This window comes from Gadus morhua, chromosome 21, assembly GCF_902167405.1.
Source record: "Gadus morhua chromosome 21, gadMor3.0, whole genome shotgun sequence".
Lineage (NCBI taxonomy): Eukaryota > Metazoa > Chordata > Actinopteri > Gadiformes > Gadidae > Gadus > Gadus morhua.
In genome coordinates, this window is record NC_044068.1 from 2,749,717 (window position 1) to 2,774,716 (window position 25,000).

The 25,000-nt window shown below is 52.4% G+C and overlaps 1 protein-coding gene across 1 annotated transcript in view; it reads right to left on the minus strand.

The window, feature by feature from the left end:
- LOC115534847 (transcription regulator protein BACH2-like) overlaps window positions 1-25,000 on the minus strand; it is a 42,297-nt gene that overhangs the window by 12,852 nt on the left and 4,445 nt on the right. Inside the window, exon 2 of the mRNA XM_030346128.1 lies at window positions 1,766-2,020. Coding sequence (XP_030201988.1) covers window positions 1,766-2,020 — 255 coding nt within the window. The remainder of the gene's footprint in view (window positions 1-1,765; window positions 2,021-25,000) is intronic.

The window sequence follows — 25,000 nt, forward strand, 5'->3', positions numbered from 1 at the left end:
AGGGGTAAACATGGTATTTCCCATAATGCATCACTTTACCCCAGATCCTTCATCTAAACTTAATCATCTCTAACCTAAAACCTACATCTATGCAGCATCCATCTTGACCAACATTAGTGTTACACTTTAATTGTTAACACTAAACGACAGGGAACCTCAAACCTTAAACTATTCTGCACCCAACACATAACTGGAAAAATCCAGTTCCATCTCTCCTCCTCCTCCTCCTCCTCCTCCTCCACCTCCCCCTCCTCCTCCTCCTCCCCCTCCTCCTCCTCCTCCTCCACCCCCACCACCAGCCCTGGTCCCGGGGTCTGGCCCCCCTCCCTTTCCAGGTCTACTGAGGGTCTGGGTTGGGGGTGTCTGGACCGGGGGAGCAGACAGGGCGACGCCCCCCAGCACAGAGCACGAGATATGGCGGCGTCTCCAACGGTTACAACCCTAACGAGTCTGATCCAATTAGACGGGGAATTCGAGCCGCAGCCACGGTTGAGCACAAAGGTGGAGAACTAAGGTGGAGCACCAAGGTGGAGCACCAAGGTGGAGCACTAAGATGGAGCACTAAGGTGGAGCACTAAGGTGGAGCACTAAGATGGAGCACCAAGGTGGAGCACCAAGGTGGAGCACTAAGATGGAGCACTAAGGTGGAGCACTAAGGTGGAGCACCAAGGTGGAGCACTAAGGTGGAGCACCAAGGTGGAGCACTAAGGTGGAGCACCAAGGTGGATGCTGATCTCCGTGGGGACGAGGAGAGGAAGGGGAGGACGGAGGCTGGCTGCGTTTACACTCAGTTTCATCACTTTGGCAGAGAGACGCAGCCAGGAGAGAGAGAGACGCATCAAGAGAGAGCGCATGAGAGGGTGAGAGTGAGAGGGTGAGTGAGAGGGGGAGGGGGAGAGTGGGAGTGTGAGAAGGGGAGAGTGAGAGGGGGAGTGTGAGAAGGGGAGAGTGAGAGGGTGACCCTGTCTATTTATGTGCCTGCGTGTGTATTTGTGTCTGCGTGGGTTTGTATTATTTCGCTGTCTATGCTCAGTCTAGGTGTAGTAGTTGTAGGTGTATAGTAGTAGTAAATAGTAAGTAAGTAGTATATGTAGCAGAGGAAGTAGCAGTAGTAGTAGCAGTAGAAGTACTACTACTAGTTCTAGTTGTAGTGCTATAGTAGTATTAGTAGTACTAGTAATAATAGCAGTATAGTAGTAGTAAAGTAGTAGTAGTATTGAGTCTTAAATAGTGACAAAGTGCGCAGTAGTGGAGGTTGTCACGGCGATGCTGGCTTTGTTGACGACCAACCGACTGCGCTGTTGCTAGGTTAAGGGCAGGTTAACGGACAGGTCACCGTAGATACGGGGAGAGAGCTGATCAAACAGAGGCAGGTCCTGCTGTGGGTTCATGTTAGCACTCAGGTGTACTCCAACGCCAGGACGCCACGCACTAACCCAGGGGAGGAGGCGGGGCTAGGAGGTGAAGCCACACCCCCTCCCCTAATAGGACAGAAGAGGCGGGGCTAGGGGCTGGGGCCACACCCCCCCTGATAGGACAGAAGAGGTGGGGCTAGGTGCTGAAGCCACTCCCCCTCCCCTGATAGGACAGAAGAGGCGGGGCTAGGGGCTGGGGCCACCCCCCCTCCCCTGATAGGACAGAAGAGGCGGGGCTAGGTGCTGAAGCCACACCACCTCCCCTGATAGGACGGAAGAGGCGGGGCTAGGGGCTGGGGCCGCACCCCCTCCCCTGATAGGACGGAGGCGGCGGCGGGGGCGGGACTCACCTGGTCGGGCAGGCTGAGGACCAGCCCGTCCTCGGGGTGGGCGAGCAGCGTCTGCAGGAAGTACTCGCTGCAGGCGGCGAGCACGGCGCGGTGGGCGCGGAACTCCTCCCCCTGGGCGCGCACGCGCACGTCGCACAGCAGGCCCTGGGCGCGCTGGGAGCTGAGCGCCAGCAGCACGTTGCTGCAGTGCACCGTCGACTCGTACACGTACAGGGACGCCTCGGGCCGCGCCTCCACAGACATCCCGCTCACGCCCTGCGGACAGACACAGGGGTCAGGGGTCAGACTCAGGGGTCAGACAAAGGGGTCAGGGGTTAGACACAGGGGTAGGGATGCTCGTTGATGGGAAAAATCATAATCACGATTATTTTGGTCAATATTGAATTCACGATTATTCAAACGATTATTTTTGAGTTTGAAAACATGTTGTGTTTACTAAGCATGTCTCTCCCAAAATAAACTTTGTAACTGAGAACTATCAAATTTCCCCTTAAAACTATTTACACAAAATTGTCAAAACGAAAATCTTTCAATCTAAAATAATGTACAGATATGTATCCAGTTGTTCTGCCCTTTCTATAAAAAATTAAAAATAAATAATAATAAAAAAATTAAAATCGAAAAACTTGATTATGTTAATTTAGTGATCTTTTGACGCTCAAATCGAAATCACGATCAAAATTCAATCAATCGCCCAGCCCTTCTCAGGGGGGGTCAGGGGTCAAACACAAGGGGGTCAGGGGTCAAACACCAGGTGGGGTCAGGGGGACAGACTCCACGGGGGGAGATAAACGGACTGCAGTTATACAGCGTCTCTCTGACCAGTGGCCACTCAAAGCGCTTTACAATATGGCATTCACCCATTCATACACACATTCACCCATCCATACACACATTCACCCATCCATACACACATTCACCCATTCATACACACATTCACCCATCCATACACACATTCACCCATTCATACACACATTCACCCATTCAGCCATTCATGCACACATTCATCCATTCATACACACATTCTCACTCAGACAGCGGAGTCAGCCACGCAGGGGGACAGGCAGGTGTCAGGAGCAGTGTGGGTGAGACGTCTCGCTCAGGGACACCTCGACACTCAGGCCCCGTCCACACGAAGCCGAAACCGTTCCGGTTTCGACCTATCCGGTTTCGGAGTATCTCCGTAAAGACGGAGTCAAGCGAAACCGGGTAGATCTGTAGAAACGCTGTAGTACACATGCCAGGCCCATAAGGGGCGCTGCTTCTGCTACAGAAATCCAGAAGAAAATTAAATAAGAAGAGGCGAGCATGCGCATAAAGGCTGCCCCCAGCGGCTTCGTGTGGACGGAAGGAACCGTACAAGACCTTTGCGGTTTCGCCATGAAATCGGCTTTGTGTGGACGGGGCCTCAGCTAGGAGGAGCCGGGGATCGAACTAGCACCCTACCAGCCAACCCGCTAGCAGCCTACCCGCTCTACCTCCTGAGCCACATGCCGCCGTGTGTGGGTTCTGTGTGGCGTGGGTAGGCATGTATGGGTATCAGCCCATGGGACTATTTGTGCGTGTGTGTGTGTGTGTGTGATGGAGAGAGAGAACATGTGTGTGTGTGTGTGTGTGTGTGTGTGTGTGTGTGTGTGTGTGTGTGTGTGTGTGTGTGTGTGTGTGTGTGTGTGTGTGTGTGTGTGTGTGTGTGTGTGTTTGTGTGTGTGTTGGAGAGGGAGAGAGCGTGTGTGTGTGTGTGGTAGAGAGAGAGGGAGAGAGAGAGAGAACGTGTGTGTACGTGTGTGTGTGTGTGTATGGGAGAGGGAGAGAAAGAGAGTGTGTGTGGATGAGGGAGAGGGAGGGAGAGAGAGAGCAACAACGTGTGTGTGTGTGTGTGTGTGTGTGTGTGTGTGTGTGTGTGTGTGTGTGTGTGTGTGTGTGTGTGTGTGTGTTTTGCAGCCAAGCACAGAGAGTGTGTGCATTCCACTGAGCTGACATCACCACTCTCAGCCTGAGAGCGCACTGCCTCATGATTCAACAACAGACACCAGACTGAGCCCTCCTCCTCCTCCTCCTCCTCCTCCTCCTCCTCCCTCACCCCTCCTACTGCCGCTCACCCTCTCCTCTCCCTCCTCCCTCACCCCCCCCTCTTCCTATTCTGCAGATGAACTCACTCCCCCCTCCGCTAAACATGCATGCAGAGATTCACAAACACACACTCACACACACCCACACCCTCAAACCCACCTTCACACCCACACCCTCACACTCACAAACAGATTTTGCATTGAAGCAAAAAGCAGGAAGCTAATAAAATCAATTATAAAATATGTACGAGACGTTATACACACCAAACACGCCGTCTGCAGAAACCACACCTCAGCACACATGTGATTAGCGTCCTGCTTTACTGTTTTAATATCTCCTCATCCAGCACCCCGTCCTCCAGGGGGTTCAGAGCCCGTCTCTGGGCCCCCCGATGAGACGCCTCCTGCAGCCGTCTCATGTGGCAGCGGTCTGGCTCCTCCACACGCCAGCCTCTATTTAAAGGCGGCTCCTGTTATTTGCGTCGCTTGGCGCAGTGACCGGCCTACAGGGCCTCTACTAGAGCCTCTACAAGAGCCTCTACAAGAGCCTCTACCAGTGCCTCTACAAGAGCCTCTACAAGAGCCTCTACAAGAGCCTCTACAAGAGCCTCTACCAGTGCCTCTACCAGTGCCTCTACCAGTGCCTCTACAAGAGCCTCTACAAGAGCCTCTACAAGAGCCTCTACAAGAGCCTCTACCAGTGCCTCTACAAGAGCCTCTACCAGTGCCTCTACAAGAGCCTCTACCAGTGCCTCTACAAGAGCCTCTACAAGAGCCTCTACAAGAGCCTCTACCAGTGCCTCTACAAGAGCCTCTACAAGAGGCTCTACCAGTGCCTCTACCAGTGCCTCTACAAGAGCCTCTACCAGTGCCTCTACAAGAGCCTCTACAAGAGCCTCTACAAGAGCCTCTACAGGAGCCTCTACAGGAGCCTCTACAGGAGCCTCTACAGGAGCCTCTACAGGAGCCTCTACAAGAGCCTCTACCAGTGCCTCTACAAGAGCCTCTACAAGAGCCTCTACAAGAGCCTCCACTCAGCGGAGAGCAGCACCGGAACCGTCCACACTGCAATGCCATTGGCTGCCGACCAGGACCTCCTCAGACCCTATTGGCTGCCGACCAGGACCTCCTCAGACCCTGAGACAACACGCGTCACGGTTCTGTGAGGGTCCCAGATCGTCTCCACGACAACGCGCGTCGCGGTGCTGTGAGGGCCCCAGATCGTCTCCACGACAACACGCGTCGTGCGTCTGTGAGGGTGCCAGATCGTCTCCATGACAACACGCGTCGCGGTGCTGTGAGTGTCCCAGATCGTCTCCATGACAACACGTGTGGTGGTCTGTAGGTCCAAGACTGTGGACCTTCAGGACAGACGGCCGGGGGGCGTGGTCAGACCGGCCAGCTCTCCGGAGCCCTCCGGTTCGCTGCGGAGACATTCCTCCGCCCGCTTCCAAGAATAATGAGCCGGTCTTCCAGGAATAATGTTTCCAGATGCGGTGAGGAAACCCTGGAACTCTGAGGAAGCGAAAACATTCCCGTCTCCTCCATCCCGGAGCGACTCATGCTTCCTATGGATTCACACGCTGAGAACGAGGGGGGGGGGGGGGGGGACCAACGCCCAGTCATACTGCTGCAGGTGGGGGGGGGGGTGATGGTGCCCAGGTAAGAGCATGCACATCCAACACACAATAACTGGTGCCATGAGGGGACGCGTGGAGACCGGGTGATGGTCCCCTGCTAGTTCACCGGCTGGAGAACAGAGAGTTGATGAGAACGAGAACGAGAGCGAGACAGAGTGACAGAGTGACAGAGTGACAGAGTGACAGAGTGACAGAGTGACAGAGAGACAGAGAGACAGACAGACAGACAGACAGACGCATCGGTTGACCTCCAGTTTCTCTCTAGTTCTCTCCTAGTCTAATAATCCCTCAGTGTCTTTCTCCCTCCCGCTCTACCTCGCTCTCCCCTCCATCCTCTCTCTGCCACTTGTGACACCAGAAGTGGCAGTGTCCAACCGGATGACAGATCCATCTATCATCACTGCAATGACAAATTGACCAATCATAGGAGCAGATTATCGGAGCAGAATCACTCAGATGGTTCAGAGTGAAGGACCGAAGGAGGGTCCATGTCTCACTCTGTGACCATGCAGCCCAGATGAAGGCAGAGGTGACCCCTGGCCTTATAGTCCAGGAGGCCCGGGAGCCCAAGAACCAGCAGACAGGAGACCGGCCCTCATGATGCGGAGGATTAGGTGTGAACCCTAAACCATCCTACTCTGCTTTAGATACCCATAAACAAGAGTAGGGGGCCACAACGTTTTAGTTTTCCTGCAAATTCCTAATTTCCGATGGTCTTTTGCCGGCCGGAAACATCCCATTTAAATAGGATTAAAAATATATATGAACAGTTTTTGAAATGGCAAAGGTGCCGGCTCTCTTATACTCATTTGTAGACGGTTGTTCATTAGTGTGCAGGTTGGTGATCAGGCTATGCAGGCCTTCAGTCCATCAGCAGGTGGATCACAGACACTAGGATGGAGAACACCTCCAGGAGCTGCTGGGTGTGGCACATCCCAGTCAACCAGTGCCGCACATCCCAGTCAACCAGTGCCGCACATCCCAGTCAACGAGTGCCGCACATCCCAGTCAACCAGTGCCACACATCCCAGTCAACGAGTGCCGCACATCCCAGTCAACCAGTGCCACACATCCCAGTCAACCAGTACCGCACATCCCAGTCAACCAGTGCCGCACATCCCAGTCAACCAGTGCCGCACATCTCCGGTGAAGTAGGCTGAGAAGTTGCACAAATATGAATAAATAAAAGTTTTTGCTCAGCCAAAGCGAGAATAAAACACAATACTAAATTATTCAGATCGAGACCAGGAAGAGTTCAGCGACGGTTCTGGAAGCATTGAACAGGAACGATCAGTTCAGACCGGATCTGGCCCCAAAGGTCTGGTCCGGGCCCCGGGTCAGAGCAGAGATCTAGTCCGGGTCAGGGTTGGAACAGAGGTCTGGGCCGATAATGTGAGATAGGGTTGCTCGATTATGGGAACAATCATAATCACGATTATTTTGGTCAATATTGAAATCACGAATATTCGATACGATAACGATTATTTTTGAGTTTGAAAACATGATGCGTTTATTCAGCATGTCTCTCCCAAAAACTGAGAACCCTAACTGAGAACTTTGAAATTTCGCCTTAAAAAAATACACAAAATGGTCAAAAAGAAAATGTTTCAATCTAAAATAATATCCAGTTGTTTATCCAGCTGTTCTGCTCTTTCTATAAACCATTAAATAACAAAATAACAAAAAAAAAAAAACGAAAAATTAGATTATGTTAATTCTTTGATCGTTTGACGCTTAAATCGAAATCACGATCAACATTCGATTAATCGCCCAGCCCTAATGTGAGATCATTTCAGAGATCTTGAAGCCCTAACGAATCCACTCTCTGGAATCCACTGGGTTATTTATAGATCTTATTTTTAGAGAGCCGCACGGCTGGACCTGCTAGCAGAGTGAGAGCCCAGCCGAGAGACGTTCCCACAGCGGAGAAGAACAAAGTCCACCGAGACTGAAGGATCTGACACTTGTTCCCATGATGCATTGCATCTTCATCACACAAATCCTCACCTTAACATTACTGTCTCCAACCTACGAGGCTAACATTGTCAAATAACCAAAGCCAGTTGCACTGCATTGCAGGAAATAAGCAAGAAAGGAGGTCTAATCCAGTTTACACCCGTTTACACAAATTACCAAAGGACTCCTAAATTTCTTAGTAACGGAGGCAACCAGGCGGACACGCTGCACCAATCACGACTAAAACATCAAAAAGAATCGCACCTATGCAGGGCATGCCCTTAACCAATCACAACGGGATATCGATTCTCATCCAATCAGAATAAAGTACATTTCTAAAACAATCCGCAAAAATGAAAACAATGAATAAATTAGAAACAGATTGCAAAACAATAAATGAATCACAACATTGCAAAAAACGATGTTCAAACTGCACAGCAAACCTTCCCGATCCATAAAGTTCCTCCAAAGCCATCGACACCGACATGCTGAATAACGGTATGATCTCATGTCGTTACCTCAGCAGAACGCGAGGCATGGCCTGAACTCCACCCGTCGCTCGGTAACTCTCAGACGCTCCCGTACTTCTATCTCCCGGCGGCTGTGAGGGGTGGCGGGCTATGACTGAGCAACAGAGGTGTGAGCATGTGTGTGTTTGTGTGAGCGTGTGCGTGTTTGTGTGTGGTGCATGCCAGTGTATTGTCAGACACTAGAGGGTTAAATGCGGCTAGCATGAATCATGACTTCCCATGAAGGCCTGCATTGACTCATGTTGCCGACTTATATGGTCACGTCCCCCACGCGTTATCTATAGACCTGTCACATTCCCCCTAGCACGTCTGGCCAGCAAGCTAGATCGGCATACTCCCCCTACTATGTCCAGCTAGCAAACTAGCCTGTCACACTCCCCCTAGCATTTCTATCTAGCCACCAAGCCTGTCACACTCTCTCTGGCGTCCAGCTAACTAGCTATGCCTTTGTGTGTGCACGGTTGTGTGCAAGTGCATTTGTTTTTACACGCTTGTATGTGTGTGTGTGTGTGTGTGTATGTGTGTTATATGATATGATATGCAGGCTGCAGGATTCACAGGAAACCATGGCAAAAGGACAACACATCATCACGTCAACACCTAAAGTTAAAATGTTAGTCTACACCTGGTGACACCAGAGCTGACCCACGCACGGAAAACATGCTGAATGTCAGCTCACCACAAGCCATCACACCTCAGTACACTTTCAGAAACTTCACATTGTCGTCATCCTCCTCCTCATCATCATCATAAACAACACCACTCTGGTAAACAAGGACGTCATCAGAGGACGCCAGCCCCCCCCCCAGGATAACAATAAGGCTGGTACATCAGCGATATGAGTTGGTGTGTGTGTGTGTGTGTGTGTGCGCGCGTGGGTGTGGGTGTGTGTGTGAGCGTGCGTCCGTCCGTCCGTCCCTCTGTGCGTGTGTACGTGCGTACGTGGTTCTGTATTTGTTAAAACTGAAGAAATAACAGCCTATCGTCATCCATTCATAAAGAAACAGACCTCCACACTCATTGAAAGATCACTGAACGTCCAGTTCTTCTTTTGGTCACTAAATACAAACCATTCATAAAGTTCTTTCTCTGAACAGTAGGACAACAGTCTAATTCACAAAACTCTCCCTCTCAGGTTTGTAGTTCGGTTTAACATACAAGTATGTTTCAGCTAGCAGTGGTCACATGACCCGACTGGACCAATGGGAGAGCCATAGCTGGTAAGATGACCCAGACAGCACAGCATGAGCTAATTAGGGAACTGACGTGAGGTTGAAATACACACACACACACACACACACACACACACACACACACACACACACACACACACACACACACACACACACACACACACACACACACACACACACACACACACACGTGTATTTCTACAGTGGTCGGTCTGCAAAGCGTTAATTTGAAACCTTAACAGACAGACACAAACAGAAAAACAGAGCTGGTGAATACTACTGGTTGATTTTGGTACAGATCCCGGCCCTAGCGATGTGATTGGTCGGAACAGATGTGAAGGTAAAGAAAGTGACGAGCAGAGATTCCCCCATATCTGAGGTCGCCTGCCAGGCGATAAAGAACCTAATGTAAAGTTTCAGGTGTGAAATTAAAGCAGATGTGCCCAAGGTTGGTTCAGTGCCCCGATGAGTCAACACGAGAAGAGAAAGCTAACCGTAGCCAACCAGCCTGTCTGAAGGGGGTTTCCGCCAAGAGAAAGTGCAGAAAGTACGACTATGTGCACTTTTTGTGGTGAAGTGTCACTGACTACCTCATGGAACCACATGACGCTGCGAAGTCATTTTACCGCTGAATTCGTGTCATCAAGGTGCAGGTAGGGGGTGAGTATGTTGCTCTTGGATGCCCCGGACATTGGGCATCGAACCAGGAACTGTTGGGCTGGGAGCCAACATACTATCAGTCCGCAGCCTGCTTTGATTAGATTCCACCATCATTTTGAGGTGAAGAAGCCTCATTACTGAAGCCACATAACAGTGGCTGTTTGACATGTGGTCGATACCGTGTGCATTAATCCCATCTATTCAAAGCCGAATCCAATATGGATTGACTTTAAATCCAATCTAGATTGACTTTAAATTCAATTTATAATCGACTCTACATTACAGCACATTTAAAGTGACGAGGCTAAGGCTTCGACTTTAAATGCGTAGAAGTGATGCTAGCCACGATGTCTCCACTCGCCACCCAATCAATAGTCATCCACATGGCCATCGATTGCTCCTCAATAAGACGCTGAATCTGCAGGGGGGCCAAGAATTTCAAGTTGTTAGCATCAACCGTAGCCACACGCTTTAGCTTGCTTGCATCGTCGCTACGTTCAACAGCTCTCGACCAATGACGTGTTCGCGTACAGCGCACCGAGGCTTCTGATAGGCTGTCGTCGTTTAATACGATGCTTCTGATGTCCTTCTGATCAGGACAGAATGTCTGCCCGGCTCGGCTCAGCTGATCCACTGTTACAACAGAGAGAGTAAAGGGTTTTCATGCCTTGGAAGGTTTTGTTACTTTTTGTTATTAGCCGGGTTTTATCAACATTTATTTATGTTTTTTTAATTGCTGCAAACAGGGAAATCTTTTGAATTCACCGGACATTTATTGAAGCATCAGTTGCCATTGCTGTCAGGCTAATATTCTAAAAGATGGATGAACCGCTGATCAGATGTCTTGTTGTCTGGGCTACACCCGGCCAGCGCCGCCAGACAGCAAGACACCAGACAGCAAGACACAGCATCACCAGACAGCAAGACACAAGACAGGACCACCAGACAGCAAGACACAGCATCATCAGACAGCAAGACACCAGACAGCAAAACACCAGACAGCAAGACACAGCATCACCAGACAGCAAGACACAAGACAGGACCACCAGACAGCAAGACACAGCATCATCAGACAGCAAGACACCAGTCAGCAAGACACCAGACAGCAAGACACCAGACAGCAAGACACAGCATCACCAGACAGCAAGACACAGCATCACCAGACAGCAAGACACAAGACAGGACCACCAGACAGCAAGACACAGCATCATCAGACAGCAAGACACCAGTCAGCAAGACACCAGACAGCAAGACACAGCATCACCAGACAGCAAGACACAGCATCACCAGACAGCAAGACACCAGAAAGCCATGTGGATGACTATTGATTGGGTGGCGAGTGGAGACATCGTGGCTAGCATCACTTCTACGCATTTAAAGTCGAAGCCTTAGCCTCGTCACTTTAAATGTGCTGTAATGTAGAGTCGATTATAAATTGAATTTAAAGTCAACCTAGATTGGATTTAAAGCCAATCCATATCGGATTAGATTTAGATTAATGCACAGTATTGTCAATGGTTATCTCATCCGGTATCGACCACATGTCGAACAGCCACAAAACACGCGGGGCACGTGAACGTATAATAATAATAATTGATCAGTTTTTTATAGCGCTTTTCTAATTACTCAAAGACGACTGATATAAGTCGGCAACATGAGTCAATGCGGGCCATGGGAAGGGAAGTCATGATTCATTTAGTGTCCGACAATACACTGGCATGCGCCACACACACACACACACACACACACACACACACACACACACACACACACACACACACACACACACACACACACACACACACACACACACACACACACACACACACACACACACACAAACAGATGGCAACACCACCACTTTTCCACCTCCGTCTCGAAAGAACACCTCCAGATCAAAGGGATGCACAGCGAAAAGCGAGAGCGAGGACGAGAGAGAGCGAGAGCGAGCCAATTCTCATTGGGGGGGGGGGGGGGGGGGGGGGGGTACCAGCCCCCTCGCATGCAAATCAGACGGTTTGTGGCCCCCTGGGATGCCGGGTATGGGGCAGGACCTCCAGCGATGCGAGAGACCAGGTCTGGCACCCCCCCCAACACTCCACCACACAATGACGTCATCAGCCCGCCACCAGTGAGGTCGCAAACGGGGAGGTTCCGAAAAGGCCCCCACCACCACCTCCACCAGCCGCCGCCTCCCCTCCACCCACAAGCACCACCTCCTCCAGCCTCCACCAACTTCTACACCGTCACCACCAGCCTCTCATGCCCCCACACCTCCTTCCCCCCCCCCCCCATGACCACCATCTCCTCCCCCCCCCCCCCCCCCCCCGGGAGTGCCTACCCTCTGGAGGGCTGACGGAGACTGACGGAGGCCGACGGAGGCCGCGGGGTCTATTCCCGGAGGCGAGGTTCCTCTGCGGCCCAAATGACAGACCTGACCGCGGCCAGCGGAGGACATTTAGCGTTCCCACCCGCCGCTGTGGTGGGGCGGCGTTCAGAGCAAGCCATGATTGGCACCCTGCTGCCAGGGTTCTCCGGCCCCCGCCGGGGTCCGGAGCGGGGTTCCGGTTCCCTCCCCCCCCCCCCCCCCCTCCCCCTCCCCCCTCCCCCCTCCCTGGCCTCGCGGGCGGACCGGCCCAGAGTCCGGGTTGTCCGCCTGCGTTTGGAGTCCCAGACTCCGCCCCCGTCTGGGCTCTGAGCTCGCCGTTGAGGTCAACCTCCCCCACGCTACAACGGGATCCCGGGGGGGGAGGGGGGGTGAGGAGGAGGGTGAGGAGGAGGAGGAGGAGGAGGAGGAGGACCCGAGCCAAGCCGTTTGTTTGTGGCAGAGACCGGGCTCTAAGCCCTCTGCCGTTTTTAGCGGGCTAATCCTGCAATGGTGGATTTATAAAAACCGGCCGGACGCCGCAGACGACTAACACAACACGAGACGGTGTGGGCGTAGGACGCTGTGGTCTGTGGTCTGTCTGTCTGTCTGTCTGTCTGTCCGTCCGTCTGCTCAGACAGGGAGCTGGCGTGAATCACGGGGCCGGGTCCAGGATGCCCCGTGACGAGGCTGGACTCGCAGATCCATCTCTCTCTCTCTCTCCCTCCCTCGTTTAGATCCCTCTTACCCTCTCTTTGGTCTCCCACCCTACCCCTCTCCTCCCCTGCCTCTCTCTCCCCCGCTGCTTCTCTCTCCCCCGCTGCCTCTCCCCTATCCTCCTCGTCTGCGGGGGATGTTCTAGACCTGAATCTAAGCTCGCCCACTAAACCCCACGCTGTAAATGCTGTCTATTGCAGGAGGAAGTGGTGAGGCCTCCCAGGGTCAACACAGAGAGAGAGAGAGAGAGAGAGAGAGAGAGAGAGAGAGAGAGAGAGAGAGAGAGAGAGAGAGAGAGAGAGAGAGAGAGAGAGAGAGAGAGAGAGAGAGAGAGAGAGAGAGAGAGACACAGAGACACAGAGACACAGAGAGACAGAGAGAGAGAGAGAGACCCCACTGACAGTAGAACTGTGATCAACTCTAACTAGACAGGTCAGCGTGGTTGGAAATAAGTTATTTAGGGTCAGAGCTATCCAAGTTATCGAAGGAAAATATGAGTGATAAATCAAAAGCGATATTACAATCAAACACACACACACCTGATCAATACACGCCTCTCCCGATCCCATGAAGCAACTCACGGCTGATCGATCAATCAATAGACCCGTGACCTCTCTGCTGGCAACACGTGCACGCTCACCACGTGCATGCTCACCACGTGCACGATGAAGGTCAGGCACGTTTAACCCTCTTCACGCTGGGAAGTCAATCGCCCCGCTGTTTGAGGTCACTCTATCGATCAGTGATGCTTGGCAGTTCTGTAGAGTGACCAGCAGGGACCAGTGATGGTTAGTGTTTTTTTAGAGTCACCAACAGGACGGTGTATTTGGACCATGGTCTGTTCCCCAGCTGGAGGGTTTTGGGTTCGATTCCCATTGTCCTCAGTCTACCAGAGGCATCCTAACCCCTACCTGCTCCTCAATGACCTGTCTCTGTACTGTCTAACCCCTACCTGCTCCTTAATGACCTGTCTCTACTGTCTAACCCCTACCTGCTCCTCAATGACCTCTGTCTGTACTGTCTTAGCCCTACCTGCTCCTGAATGCCCCTTCTGTGTTCTGTCTAACCCCTTGATAAGTGTCTGCTAAACATGAGATTCACAGAGAACCATAACAGCGGTGAGACCTGGCCTGACCTCTGCAGTCACTCTTTCCACCGCCAGCGGTGATGATTATGGGCTGTTCCTGCTCCAGGAAGAACGATAACTCAGCGTGGTCGTAAACCCTGTGGCCGGCAGACATCCCGGGGACACGCTGGGACCTGTGGAGCTACGCCATGTGGTGGAGCTCTACCCTCGGGTGGAGCTTTACCCTCAGGCCTGCTCCGCCTTCAACACCACCAACACCACCTCCTCCACTCTCTCCTCCACCAAGTCCTACCCCACCACAACCTCCCCTTCTCCCCCACCAAAACCTCCTCGCTCTCACTTCCTCTCCCCACCACAACCTCCCCTGGATGAACTTCCCTCGAGCTCAGGGCGAGTTCGTCGGAAGCCTCCCCACGCGGGGCCTCACCTGCCTGGGCAGGGAGCGTGAGGGACTCCCCCTCCCTCCATGGGGGTCAGCTGAGGTAACGCCTGACTTGGCCTTCTGACGGCTCTCAACCACCAGGGACTTTTCCCTCTGGTAATACTCAGCTTGTTCTGTTGTGGGAGTCCTGAAGGTAAGTCAGAGCATTGCCTCGGTTATGGGTCTTTATAGTCTTTTTTTATTGTTCTGATTTTTTCTCTACGTTAAAATGTTCACATTACCCTTCAAACAACACTCGAACAAAAGTCTAATCTCTTTCTGCGACCGAAGACCAGCAACAAGCTTGTAGAGTCTCTCACACACACACACACACACACACACACACACACACACACACACACACACACACACACTCTTTCCAGAGGTGCGTTGCAACGACAATATTTCACTTCCTTCTTCCCTTTGGAACGGTGAGCTCACTCACTGCCTCAGGAATCTGCCAGTGCAACGAGCTAGTGACTCTGTAGCACCATGCTAGTGACTCTGTAGCACCATGCTAGTGACTCTGTAGCACTGCGCTACAGAGTCCCTAGCATGGTGCTACAGCGCCCCTAGCATGGTGCTACAGAGTCCCTAGCATGGTGCTACAGAGTCCCTAGCATGGTGCTACAGAGTCCCTAGCATGGTGCTACAGAGTCCCTAGCATGGTGCTACAGAGTCAGTAACAGACCGAGGCTTTGTGGGGTGAACCTCCACGCTGGGTTCAGCCTAACCCCCTGGACCGTCCTCCTGAATAAATCAGAGCAGGAGCTCAACCTCACTGCAGACTAGTGCAGGCTAGTGGACGTCAGCAGGAATGGGAACACACACACTTTCTCACAAACACACACACACAGACATACACACACACATAAACTCTCTCACAAACACACACACTCAAAAACATACGAGTTCAGTCATCACATGCAAGCGCACACACTCACACACATTTATATGAAGACATTGAGTCATTCATTTGCACACACACACACACACACACACACACACACACACACACACACACACACACACACACACACACACACACACACACACACACACACACACACACACACACACACACACCTCTCAAGTCATTCTACATCCTCTGTGGGTGACTCATATTTTGCAGAAGAGATCCAGGGTGAGTCAGAGAATGTTCCACATAGCTAATAGTAGCTCCCCCCCCCCCCACCGCGCGAATGGCCACCTCTCTTTCCTAAGAACAACAGCTCTCATGTGAGCGGCTCTTCTGCTGCTGGTGGAACACATCCTCATCTAACATTAACACGTTTGCACACGTTGAGCTCGCACAAACACAACTTATGTCAGGGGTTCCCAGAAGCGCTGGTGTAAAGCAACGACAGATCAGCAGGAGCGAGCTCATGAACGCCTAGACAGATGTCCAACGGTGAAAACGTAGTGTTTTCAGTTTCTTCTCGGTTTCCAGAGCCGGTGGCCTGGAGCAAAGACAACCGAACACAAGCAAGGGGATTTCTTGTTGACTAACCGACGCATCGGTTTCTTAAATCCACACTTTTGCGCGTGTAAAACCACTCATTAAAACAACTTATTTCAGTAGTTCCCGACCCATTTTCCCCAACAAGCCTCCACTGTTGATGCAGTTAACGACCTTAGACGAGGCTTTGAGGCCCCGCCCACTCTGTGCTTCAGCCCGCCTCCACCCCTCCTCCAGGAAGCGGGTGGTGCAGACGGAGGACATGTGCATCGTTCAGTTTGGGGGGGGGGGGGGAGGGTGTAGCACATCAAAGCCTCCACATTTATACTGTCCAACCATGTTCCTGACTCTCTCTCTCCCTCCCTCTCCGTCTCTCCCTACTCCTCCATTTCTCTCCCTGCCTCTGGACTCCATTGAAAGAGGCAGGATGTAGGCTACTGAAATAGGGGGGGGGGGGACCCTGTATCCATTCCAGTGGCTCTCTCTGACGGAGGTACCCTAGAGCACATGTGACATGGAGGGTCTCCCCCCCTCGGAGGGGTCCCCCCCATCCTTGTGGCAGTTCATTATTATGACCATGAGTACTACTGGTACTCACATTCATCAGTTCATTATTATGACCATGAGTACTACTGGTACTAACACTCAGTTCTGTCACGATACTACTGGTTGGGAAAATGTTAAGCTGGTGGGTAACTGGTTGTCGTGCTAACTGTGGGAGTTGCTCCCTTGATTGGCCTTGATGATGGTCACCTGACGGATCCAAGATGGCGGACAGAAGAAAGATGGGGTCTGGATAGACAGCATGGTGCCCAGACTGTGTTACATTCAAAAACCATAAGACTATTCACCCTCATACGAGGACAATAACAGAATTAAGGATTCCTACGGTGGAACCTGACCGTTTGTCAAGTGTTTGTCTATGTTATATGTCAAACCGTAACTGAATGGGACAGCTACCGTTTACCCCAACGCTTGGGCTATCCCCCAACAAGGGAGAGAAGGATCAGAGACCCAGGTGAGGCACTTCTCACGTGGCCGGAAGCTAGTTGCCTGCCAGCTGCGGTTTGCTACCATTTATGTGTCTCGACTCCTGCCTAGACAGAGAGACGTTTTCAATCAACCTGGTCTCACAGGAATCCATGAAATGACTACGGTCGGACGCTTAACTCGAAATCCGTGGACACATCACGGAAACACGCCGATTTCCGTGATGTGGCCACGGAATTCGCTACAATGCAAGTTAATGACGCTGATGTTCCGTGTCTCACACACGGATCTCCGTTTCAACGAGCGAGTCGACCACGGGGGCTTAACTCAAAACCCGGGGTGGTCTCACTGAAACACTTAAATTGTCCTTGTTGTGTCCACGGAAGTTGCTCCAATGCAAGTAAATGACGATGATATTCCGTGGCACACACTCAGATTCCCGTTTCAATCTGTGTGTGTGCCACATTTGACCACAGCGGGGGCTTAACTCAAAATCCGCGGTGGTCTGAAGGAATCACTTCAATTGTCCGTGATGTGGCCACGGAATTTGCTCCAATGCAAGTAAATGACACTGTTATTCCGTGGCTCACACACGGATATCGGCGTGTTTCCGTGATGTGGCCACGGATTTCGAGTTAAGTGTCCGACCGTATTCATTTCACGGATTCCTGTGAGACCATGTTGTTTTCAATATACAAGTGGGGTTGTGACAATTCATTATTATGACCGTGAGCACTACTGGTAGTCACATTCATCAGGTCTGGTGCCTCATGAGCAACAGATCAGATAGTGAACAATGTGGGTGGTGGTTTTTGTTCAGAGAGAGAGGAAACAAACCAATGACGAACACAATTAAAGAAAACAGGTCATCGTGAAATATTAACATAACATAACATACATAATACTTCCATTCATCATACCTGAAGGACCCTTCAGTCTGAAACTCCTTCGGCTAAGTGTCAGCTTGCCCACGTTGGTAATCTCTGCACGCTAGATTGAATGAGTCATCTTTGATTTGATTTGATTATGGATAGGTTTGTTTAGGAGAGCTGGGGATTGCCACTGATTTCTCTAGTATATTAGACTCTGATTCACAAGGTCCCGATTAAATTAGTCTTCCGTGATTCGTTTTGATTCAATATCAAAATTGGTTCGTTATATTTAATTTACAATACCGAGAGAACTAATGGTGTAAATGATAAAAAATAACCCTTAAACCTAATGCATTATTGCAAACATATATTTTAGAAGCATTTATTGCCATATTTGTTGACATTCTCTTTTCAAATTTAAAAAAACCTTTATCTGGGGCTGTGGCAGACCTGTTATAATTTTGATTAGCCAAAAAACTAAAAGAAAAAACAATTACACAACCATGTTGGAATTGTGCTCCAGGGACATTCTGGTAAGTTGTGGCCGGGGTCTGTCATCTTAGGGATGTTGACTCTTAGGGTAATATAGGGGTTGAAGATCATGGGACACTGGATTATCAACTCACTACCAACACAAACCCTTCCTTCCAAGATGAAGACATCACTGCCACTACACATTAACCAAAGCCAGGGTTCCCCCTGTTCCTCGCTGTGCGTCTGGTCCAGCAGCAGCAGCAGACGGGGGCTTCTCTATGCAGACGACATCAGGCTGTACTCAGCTAACGTCACATGACTTGGCTGGAGGGGCCGCAGCGATGGACCCCCACGGGACGCCACTCAGGAGGGGGGGAAGGGGGGCAACGATGTCACAGCCATTCATCTCTGCATTATTCCTGCTATTGATTAAGCAGCACTCCATCTTGTCTCCCTCTCTGTCTCCCTCTCTCCGTCTCTGCCTCTCTCGCCCTGCGTATCACATGACTCCGCAGCAGACTCACATCTCACTCTTTCCCCTCCTCAAGAGGCCGCGGTCGCCACCGGCGCCGAGCCGATCGATCAACTGATCGATTGGACCATCGTCGACACAACTGAGGATGATCACGTTCACACGGTCTGCGAACGTCTGAACGCACACTTCCTCTTTCTACGCTCCTCTGCTTGGCACCAAAACACCAATCTATTAACCATCCCATGTCGTCGTGACAACAATGCGTGACCAGCAGAACTCTGCATCGATGACACAAGTGGAAAAATGTAAATGTAAACCCCCCCAGCCGCTAGTTATTTGTGATCAACAGCTGTTCTTCAGGACGGAACAAACACCGATGAGAACCAACGCCTCTTATCAACGTGAAGAAAGATCACAGCTGCTGAAAGGTCTGAGTCACAGAGAGACCTGCTGAAGTGTGGGCTGCATCCATCCGCCACAATGTGAAGTAAGTACAGCGCTCTGACGTCAGCAACGACCGCCGCCGCCCTCCCCGTCACACACGGGCAGCGCTCAGGGGATCCTCTCGATCTCGTCAACACGGGGGTTCGGCCCCAGCGCTGCGGCATCACACGAGCACCCTGGAGCCGTTCTGGTGTGGCTCCCCGTTCCACCTCACTGACGACCTCATCAGAGTGGCCTGGCGCTCCCTCTCCCAGTCTCTCCTGCTTCTCACTGACGACTCCTCAGAGTGCACCCTCCCGGTCTCTCTCTCCTCCCTGTCTCTCTCTCGTCACTGACTGCCTCATTCCTGTCTCTCTCTCGTCACTGATTTCTCTCTCTCCTGGTCCCAGATGGGCCCCAAACCAAGCTGGGGTCTCCCTGTCTGACCAGACCCAGCTGGGGTCAACCTAGAGGGCCCAGACCAAGCTGGGGTCACCCTGGGCCCCAGACTCAGTTGGGGTCACCCTGGGGGCCCCAGACTCAGTTGGGGTCACCCTGGAAGGGCCCAGACCAAGCTGGTGGTCTCCCTCGCTGGGGGGCGGATCAGGGAAACCCCTGGAGGATGTGGGGAGATAAACGAGTCCACAAAGTGAACCCCTGACCTCGGGCCGTTGAGGCCACCAACGACACGAACCACAGAACAGCCACAGATAAAGGAACCAAGCGTAACAATCTAAAAAAAAATCCAAGATTTCCCATTTGTTTTTGTTCTATATTTCTATTCTGATCAGTGTGAGTACTTCAGGCTTTCGTGACGTGTGGATCGCTGCAGTCGTTGGCGTGTTGAGCGCGCTGAACCTGAACCTGTGTGGTCTCCCTCCACCTCAACCTGCAAGCCTCATGTCCTGTTTCCTGTTTCCTGTTTCCTGTTTCATCTGTGCGTCAATAAAGAGGAAGAGGGGCCCAGAGGCGAGGAGAAGGACTCAGACCACAGTGGAGTGCGACACATATGATTCTGCCGAAAGCAAAGAAGCACTTTGATAACTTGACCCAAACCTCAGTTTACCCATATCACCGTGGCAACCACGAGTACTACTGACTATTAACCCTTTAGAAAACGCTTCGATCAAGCAGCAGCTCCCAGGGAACAGTTAGGGGTTAGACAGTACAGAGACAGGTCGTTAAGGAGCAGGTAGGGGTTAGACAGTACAGAGACAGGTCATTAAGGAGCTGGTAGGGGTTAGACAGTACAGAGACAGGTCATTAAGGAGCAGGTAGGGGTTAGACAGTACAGAGACAGGTCATTAAGGAGAAGGTAGGGGTAGACAGTAGAGAGACAGGTCATTAAGGAGCTGGTAGGGGTTAGACAGTACAGAGACAGGTCATTAAGGAGCAGGTAGGGGTTAGACAGTACAGAGACAGGTCATTAAGGAGCAGGTAGGGGTTAGACAGTACAGAGACAGGTCATTAAGGAGCAGGTAGGGGTTAGACAGTACAGAGACAGGTCATTAAGGAGAAGGTAGGGGTAGACAGTAGAGAGACAGGTCATTAAGGAGCTGGTAGGGGTTAGACAGTACAGAGACAGGTCATTAAGGAGCAGGTAGGGGTTAGACAGTACAGAGACAGGTCATTAAGGAGCAGGTAGGGGTTAGACAGTACAGAGACAGGTCGTTAAGGAGCAGGTAGGGGTTAGACAGTACAGAGACAGGTCGTTAAGGAGCAGGTAGGGGTTAGACAGTAGAGAGACAGGTCATTAAGGAGCAGGTAGGGGTTAGACAGTACAGAGACAGGTCATTAAGGAGCAGGTAGGGGTTAGACAGTACAGAGACAGGTCATTAAGGAGCAGGTAGGGGTGAAACAGTAGAGAGACAGGTTATTGAAGAGCAGGTGAATTTAAAGGTGTTTCAAACAGCTGTTACATTCCAAACAGAAATAGCAACAACGAGCAGTTTCCCACTTTGTAACGCAGACATGTCTTTTCTTGTTGTTTTTAAAGTACATAAAGATCTCTTCAATTTGGAGGACGAATAAAGACGCTTAGTGAACTATTAGCATGGCTCCAGGAGTGTGAAGGATGTCAGCGGAGACTAAAGGCCTCCACAATACGCTGGGAGTCCCCAGTCCACAGCACCGTTAATCAGTACCGAGAGCTCATTCAGACCTTCAGGGAGAAGACATTCAACCTCTGCTGCCTTCACAGAGAGGAGGAGAGGGGAGGGGGGAGGGAGAGGAGAGGAGGGGGGAGGGAGAGGGGGATGGGGAGGGGGGAGGGAGAGGGGGATGGGGATGGGGAGGGGAGGGGACAGAGGAGGGGAGAGGAGAGGAGAGGAGAGGGAAGTTAGGACTATCATAGTACAATCAGACAGCAGAGTGTAAGAGAGCATCATCATTAAATACTGAGTCTGGCACCAGTGAGATCTACACACAGCTCCTACTACAGAGAACACCACAGCAACCTGTCCACCCGGGGTCGGTCCTACCAGGGGTCGGTCCTACCAGGGGTCGGTCCTACCAGGGGTCGGTCCTACCAGAGACCTGTCCTGTTGCTTCAGTGCTGTGAGGATGTGTTTAAATAAAGGAGTGAACGGACTTTACTTAACAGCACTTAACACTGAGCTGCCGCACACACACACACACACACACACCACGCGGTGACCTCACCTACGGTGGTTAAGGCTGGGGGCAAGAAGGGGGAGGGGCCTAGGGGTCATGCAGGGGTCACATGGGTTCACCCTGGGAAGTGGGCCAGGGGGAGGGGAGAGGAGGAAAATGAAAAACAAAGAGAAACTACTGAAGGGGGGAGAGAGAGAGAGAGAGAGAGAGAGAGAGAGAGAGAGAGAGAGAGAGAGAGAGAGAGAGAGAGAGGGGGGGGGCAGAGCGGGTAGGGCCAGCCTGAGTCAGACGGGGTTCGGTGAGTTCAACGAGTAAATAAGAGACCAGTCGCTCACGGTGCATTCCTACACCCCCCCCCCCCCCCCCCCCCCCCTCTGGGGGATTCCTACACTTCTGGGGCCGCTGTGTTCAACGTTTCCAGAAACTACTGCCAAGGAGGAGGAGGAGGAGGAAGAGGAGGAGGAGAAGGGCCCGGTCAGCCCTGCTGCAGGCTCTCGCCCAAAGAGAGAGAGTTGGGGGAGAAAGAGAGAGAGTTGGGGGAGAGAGAGTTAGGGGAGGGCGAGAGAGTTGGGAGAGAGAGAGAGTTGGGAGAGAGAGAGTTGGGAGAGAGAGAGAGTTGGGAGAGAGAGAGTTGGGCGAGAGAGAGAGAGTTGGGAGAGAGAGAGAGTTGGGAGAGAGAGAGAGCTGGGAGAGAGAGAGAGCTGGGAGAGAGAGAGAGCTGGGAGAGAGAGAGCTGGGGAGAGAGAGAGAGCTGGGAGAGAGAGAGAGCTGGGAGAGAGAGAGCTGGGAGAGAGAGAGAGCTGGGAGAGAGAGAGAGTTGGGGGAGAGAGAGAGCTGGGAGAGAGAGAGCTGGGAGAGAGAGAGCTGGGAGGGCGAACGAGGTTCCCTGCTCTGAACTGATGTTGTGTTCGGCAGCAGAGGGAGAAAAAATAGAAAAGCGGTCTGGAAAAAGAAGAGAAGATGGAGTCATGGTGACGCAGCGGTGGGTGGCAGACCTCCTAAGGACCTCCTCAGTGGGAGGAGAAGACCTCCTCAGGACCTCCTCAGTGGGAGGAGAAGACCTCCGCAGTATTCTTTTACTTAGTGCACCAGTTGCTTGGAATGAGTTTCAGAAACCATCGTCAAACTTGCTGCTTTAAATTTCACTTGCTAAGTTTAAGTCATGTCTGAACCAAACATTACAAATTGTCTGCTCCTGTTTTTAATTGTTTTTAATTTCTGAATTTGTTTTATGTCTCTATTGATTGTCTGTCCTATGTTAATTGTGTGCTGTGACCAGTGCTCACTTGTAAAAAGAGATATCAGTCTCAATGGGATGTTTCCCTGTTTAAATAAAGGTTAAAATTAGAGGAGCATGAGGAGTATGAAGAGCGGACCTCCTCAGAACCTCCTCAATGGGGAGCGGACCTCCTCAGAACCTCCTCAATGAGGAGCGGACCTCCTCAGAACCTCAATGAGGAGCGGACCTCCTCAGAACCTCAATGAGGAGCGGACCTCCTCAGAACCTCCTCAATGAGGAGCGGACCTCCTCAGAACCTCCTCAATGAGGAGCGGACCTCCTCAGAACCTCAATGAGGAGCGGACCTCATCAGAACCTCCTCAATGGGGAGCGGACCTCCTCAGAACCTCCTCAATGAGGAGCGGACCTCATCAGAACCTCAATGAGGAGCGGACCTCATCAGAACCTCAATGAGGAGCGGACCTCATCAGTGCGTGTGCGTGCACACACGCACACGCACACACACACACACACACACACACACACACACACCCTTCAGGTGAGTTACAGCTCGGCCGTCGTCAGGGGAAACCGCTTCCCTTCCGTCATCAGCCTTCAGACGGCTCTGGCGTTGTCATGGGGACGGAGAAGCTTTGGCACATGACCACGGGCCTCCTTCAGGTCCTCTCATCCGCCCTCCACAAGGGAAGGGATTAGAGTGGGGGTTGGGGGGGCATGAGAACCAGTAGAAGCTGTGGGGGGGGGGGGGGGGGGGGGAGGAGGAGGAGGAGGAGGAGGAGGAGGAGGAGGAGGAGGAGGAGCAGGAGGATGTTTTTGTTTCTGCCCCCGGTTCAGATCTAGGGAGGGGGTCGCACATTCCTGAGCAGGGGGGGGGGGGGGGGGGGGTGCTGAGGACCTGTGAGAGCACCGTCCTCCCGGGGCAACACAATGGGTGAGGGGAGAGGGAGGGAGGGAGGGAGGGAGGGAGGAGGGGTCAGGGAGGGAGGAGGGGTCAGGGAGGGAGGAGGGGTTTTGCAACTACTGATATATTCCGAGGAGATTTTGGGAGACTCTCCGTTTTCAAATCAACACACACACACTGACGCACACACACACACACACACACACACACACACACACACACACACACACACACACGCACACACACACACACACACACACACACATAAAGGTTTCCACGACGACGGGGATCCCTGGAACGCTGGCCTGTCCCCGCCGCCGTCGTGGAAACCGAGCCCTGCGCTCAACAATGAGCCACAGCTCCCACCGTGGCGCTCCGAGGCCCGTGGCGCTCCGAGGCCCGTGGCGCTCCGAGGCCCGTGGCGCTCCGGCCCCCTGGCGCTCCGGCCCCCTGGCGCTCCGGCCCCCTGGCGCTCCGAGGCCCGTGGCGCTCCGAGGCCCCTGGCGCTCCGGCCCCCTGGCGCTCCGGCCCCCTGGCGCTCCGGGCCCCGGCCGCCGCTCTGCTCTCCGCTCCGTGTCGGAAGGTAAACAAACGCCGGTCCGACCGCGAGACGACCAGGAAGGAGACACGCCTTTTGTCGGCGCTACGGCCTCCATCCCCCCCCAGCCTCTCTCTCCCAGAGCCGGGGGTCTAACCACGACGTTCCTGAACCGTTCCTTCTCAAGGGCTTCCCATTCAGGCCTGGGACCGCCGGGCCGGGAGGAAGTCCCACCACCCAAAGAATAGAGAGGAGAAGGGAGCAGTCATCCCAACACCCAGCAGCCCCCCCCTCTCCCCCCCCCCCCCCCCCCCCCCCCCCCCCCCCTTATACAAGGGGGACCCTGTAGGTGTCACAGCACCCAGTAGGATTGTAATTCGAGCATAAGGAGGAGCAGAAGGAGGAGGAGGAGTAGGAGGAGGAGGAGGAGGAGGAGGAGGAGGAGCAGAAGGAGGAGGAGGAAGAGCAGAAGGAGGGGGAGGAGGAGGAGGAGGAAGAGCAGAAGGAGGAGGAGGAAGAGCAGAAGGAGGGAGGAGGAGGAGGAGGAGCAGAAGGAGAAGGAGGAAGAGCAGAAGGAGGAGGAGTATCAGGAGGAGAAGGAGGAGGAGGAGT